Genomic DNA, 4,467 nt, shown 5'->3' with positions numbered 1-4,467 from the left:
GTAGTATTTAATAAAGTAGTGGAATGCGAGGGTCAATTGTTACCTCATTGAGGGCCAGGATTGATTAATGTTAACTAAACTCATATAATTTACTGTGAGAGAACAGTGCCTAATGTTACATCAGGCCTTTGTAGGATCTGTAGTAGAGTTAGCTGATTGTATCACACATTAAAATATCCAAATTTAAAGTTAATTTCAAGAAAATAGAAACCAATTCGTATTACATTGGTAAATGTGTAATTCAGTGACCACAGATACTTTTAAATGTGAATGGAGGGAGTTGTACTTAACTGTGAAATGCTTAAAAATACTGTAAATTTCATCTAAAAATGTGAACTTAATGGTTGCATTTCATTTCTGAAGACTTTTGGGGTACAGTATTTGTTGTCTGTATTGTGATCTTTGTGTACCTAACATGCTTTTACATTATCTTACTAGGTTGGTGGCCCTGATGCCTTGGAATATGTTCCAGGTCAGGATATTTTGGACATCTGGTTTGATAGTGGAACTTCATGGTCTCATGTTCTTCCAGGTAATTTTAAAAAATAGATATATGCTGATCAAGACGTTTTGAAAATATGGAATTGGTATTTAGAAGGGATCTATGATCAAAACCTTTTTTTGTGTGTGTGCTTTATTTAGAGATCTGCTATATTTTAGACCTGGAAGGACCCTTAGAGTTTACTCAATCCAATGATTTCTAAACCTTTTTCTGTTTTTCTAGATGAAATTTCATTTACAATTTACAATACAGAAAATAGTTAAAAATGGGAATATTTTTCCTCCTTTCAACCAGTTCATTCTCCTTGGCCACTTGGCAACCCCAAGGCACCCAGTTTTGTAAAACGAAGTTTGGAAGTCACTGAAATAGTCTGACCTCATCATTTTTCAGAAGAGTAAATGAAATTGACTTAGAGCCAAGTTAGTTGATGGTCACATAGCTTAATAGTGTCAAACTGGAACTCAAGTACCCTGATTTTCAGTTCTCATCTTCTATACTACATTGCTTTTTGTGGCTTTTTCTCCTCTCTGTACAAACAGCCGACTAACCTTTATACTTACTGATAATTAGGGAATGTTTTTGACTGATTGGATAAAGAGAAAGGAGAGACACTGGTCAGGAATTAGAAAGGAGTAGTAGGAGAAGGCACGTATCAGAGGATATGTTTAGATGCTTGAGAAGAAATATTTTTAAGGCAACTAAGTGAAAAGATAAGAGTTCAAATGAAGAACAGGGATTGTTATCACTGTGAAGTTGGAGACAGGGATGAGATGTCACGGAAGCAGTGATGGATCACACAGTTCCTCACACTCTTACTAAGGGCCAGCTTTGGCCCGAGAGACCCTGTTTGCTTTCTGGAGTAAGGGTATGTGGGAAAAGTAGCTTGTCTACGAATCACACAATGGGATTCCTAGTAGGTGGATCTATTTCCTTCATTTAAGCCTTTCTTTCAGCTTAGGAAATTTGAAAAACAAAATGCATGTAAATTCATGTTTTCTCTCTATTACAGATAAAACGTGCATAATAATAATGGCCAAATATAAGTTACATATTTTTATAATTTTTTTGTAGTGATTTTTAGAATTATTATTTCATAATTTTCTCCCAGCATATTTGAGGGAAAATACTGCAAGTTTTGGTACTTTGCTTCCCTAAATTACAGTTATGTGTTACATAATGACATTGCAGTCAGTAGCAGACTGCATACATGATGATGGCCCCACAAGATGATAATAAATTCGACTGCTGAACAACAGGGTTCTGACTGCACAGGTCTACTTATATGCAATTTTTTTCAATGAAATGCAGATGGAAAATATAGTATTCTCAGGATTTTGAAACTCACATATAGAAAGGGAGGGCTGACTTTTCATATATGCAGATTCAGCAGGGCCAACTTTGGGACTGCTGTATTTGAGTATTCACAGATTTTGGTACATGTAGGGGTGGGGGGCTGGGGGGTTGCTGGGTCCTAGAACCAATCCTTTGCATACATCAAGGGATGACTACTGTATTTTTACTGTACCTTTTCTGTGTTTAGATATGTTTAGATACACAAATACGTACCATGTGCTGACATTGCCTGCAGTATTCAGTACAGTAACATGCTGTGCAGGTTTGTAGCCTAGGAGCAATACACTGTGCCATGCTGGCTAGATGTAGAGTCGGCGATCCCATTGAGGTTTGTGTAAGTACACTCTATGATGTTCACACAATGATGAAATCACCTAAGGGCACATTTCTCAGAGTATATCTCTATTGTTAAGCAATGCATGACTCTGTATTGAAAATGCAGGTCAATACCACTACTTAAGGTAGTAGGAAGAAGAGTTTCCTGCTGGCACATTTTGGGCAGCATTCTGAATTTCAGAAAAGAGTATGCCAATTGTGAAACCATGAGGTATAGTGTATTTCAAAGTTTATTCACTGCCTTAGGCTTTGTGAGAATTAATGGTACTACCGTTGTTGCTTTTCAGTTTCTGAAATCATTTTTACATTACCAAGTGCAGTCAGTGCATGTTATATTTGGCGCCGTCGAGTGGTTTAAAATCCATGAAAACGGTCATAAAAACCTATTTGATAGAGTTTAGTCATAATACTTCTAGAGTGTGATTTTTTTTTTTTTTTTTTTTTTGAGACAGTGTCTCACTCTGTTGCCCAGGATGGAGTGCAGTGGTACGATCTCAGCTCACTGCAGCCTTCACCTCCTGAGTTCAAGTGACTCTCCTGCCTCTGCCTCCTGAGTAGCTGGGATTACAGGCATGTGCCACCATGCCCAGCTAATTTTTGTATTTTTAGTAGAGAAGGGGTTTCACTGTGTTGGCCAGGCTGGTCTCAAACTCCTGGCCTCAAGTGATTCACCTGCCTCAACCTCCCAAAGTGCTGGGATTACAAATGTGAGCCACCGCACCCGGCCAGAGTGTAATATTCTTAACCAAATAATTTTCACTGCAACAGAAAAATTTTAAATTAATTCATAATAATTGTACATATTGAGTACTTGTAGTGTTTTGATAGGTGCATTCAATATGTAATGATCAAATGAGGGTATTTAAACATTTACTCAAATATTTACCATTTCTTTGTGATGGGAACATTTTATATCTTCTCTTCTAGTTATTTTGAAATATGCAATAAATTGTTACTATATTTACCCTATTGTATTAAACACTAGAATTTATCCCGTATATGTAACTCCTTTTCTATCCCCATTAACCAAACTCTCTTCATCCCTCCCTCTCACCCTTCCCAGCCTCTGGTAACTATCATTCTACTTTCTACCTCCATAAGATCAACTTTTTAAACTCCCACATATGAGTGAGATTATGGAGTATTTGTCTTTCTATGCTTGGCTTATTTCATTTAACATCATGACCTCCAGTTCCATCCATGTTGCTGCTAATGACAGGATTTCATTCTTTTTTATGGCTGAATAGTATTCCATTGTATATATTTATCACATTTTCTTTATCCATTCATCTTTGATGGATACTTAGACTGATTCCATATCTTGGCTATTGTGAGTAGCGTTGTAATAAACATGGAGATGTAAGTATCTGGTTGATATGCTGATTTTATTTCCTTTGCATAAATACCAAGTAGTGGGATTGCTGGATGATATGATAGTTCTGTTTTTAGTTTTTTGAAAAGAAACCTTGATAATGTTTTTTATAATGGCTGTACTAATTTACATTCCCACCAACAGTGTATAATAGTTCTGTTCTCTCTACATCCTTGCCATCATTTGTTACTTTCTTTTTCATAATAGCCATTCTGGGCTAACTGGGGTAAGATGATATGTCACTGTGTTTTTGATTTGCACTTCCCTGATGATTAGTGATGTTGAACATTTTTTCATATACCTGTTTTCCATTTATATGACATCCTTTGAGAAATGTCTGTTCAGACCCTTTGCCCACTTTGCAGTGAGTTTTTTGTTGTTGTTGTTTCTTGTTTTTGCTGTTTCTTTACTTGAATTCCTTTATAATCTGAATATTAGTCCCTTGTCAGACAAATAGTTTGCAAATATTTTCTCCCATTCTACAGGTTGTCTCTTCACTGTGTTGATTGTTTCCTTCATTGTGCTACAACTTTTTCTTAATATAGCCCCATTTGTCTGTTTTTGTTCCTTTACTTGTGCTTTGAAGTCTTAGCCATAACAGTTTTGCCTAGACCGATGTCCTAGAGGATTTCTCCTATGTTTTCCTCTAGTAGTTTCATAGTTGGGGACCTTAGATTTAAGTCTCTCTTTTGAGTTGATTTTTGTGTATGATGAGAGGTAGGGGTCTATTTTCTTTCTTTCTTTCCTTCCTTCCTTCCTTCCTTCCTTCCTTCCTTCCTTCCTTTCCTTCTTTCCTTCCCTCTTTCTTTCCCTCTTTCCTTCCCTCTTTCCTTCCCTCTTTCTTTCCCTCTTTCCCTCCTTCCTTCCTTCCTTCCTTCCTTCCTTCCTTCCTTCCTTCCTTCCT

The 4,467-nt window shown here is 36.7% G+C and overlaps 1 protein-coding gene across 1 annotated transcript in view; it reads left to right on the top strand.

Moving 5' to 3' along the window:
* Window positions 1-4,467, top strand: part of IARS2 (isoleucyl-tRNA synthetase 2, mitochondrial) — a 77,324-nt gene that overhangs the window by 55,641 nt on the left and 17,216 nt on the right. Inside the window, exon 14 of the mRNA XM_011969747.1 lies at window positions 439-532. Coding sequence (XP_011825137.1) covers window positions 439-532 — 94 coding nt within the window. The remainder of the gene's footprint in view (window positions 1-438; window positions 533-4,467) is intronic.

Source organism: Mandrillus leucophaeus, unplaced genomic scaffold (genome assembly GCF_000951045.1).
Source record: "Mandrillus leucophaeus isolate KB7577 unplaced genomic scaffold, Mleu.le_1.0 Scaffold901, whole genome shotgun sequence".
In the NCBI taxonomy this organism is placed as follows: Eukaryota; Metazoa; Chordata; class Mammalia; order Primates; family Cercopithecidae; genus Mandrillus; species Mandrillus leucophaeus.
This window is presented reverse-complemented; position numbering and strand designations above follow the sequence as displayed.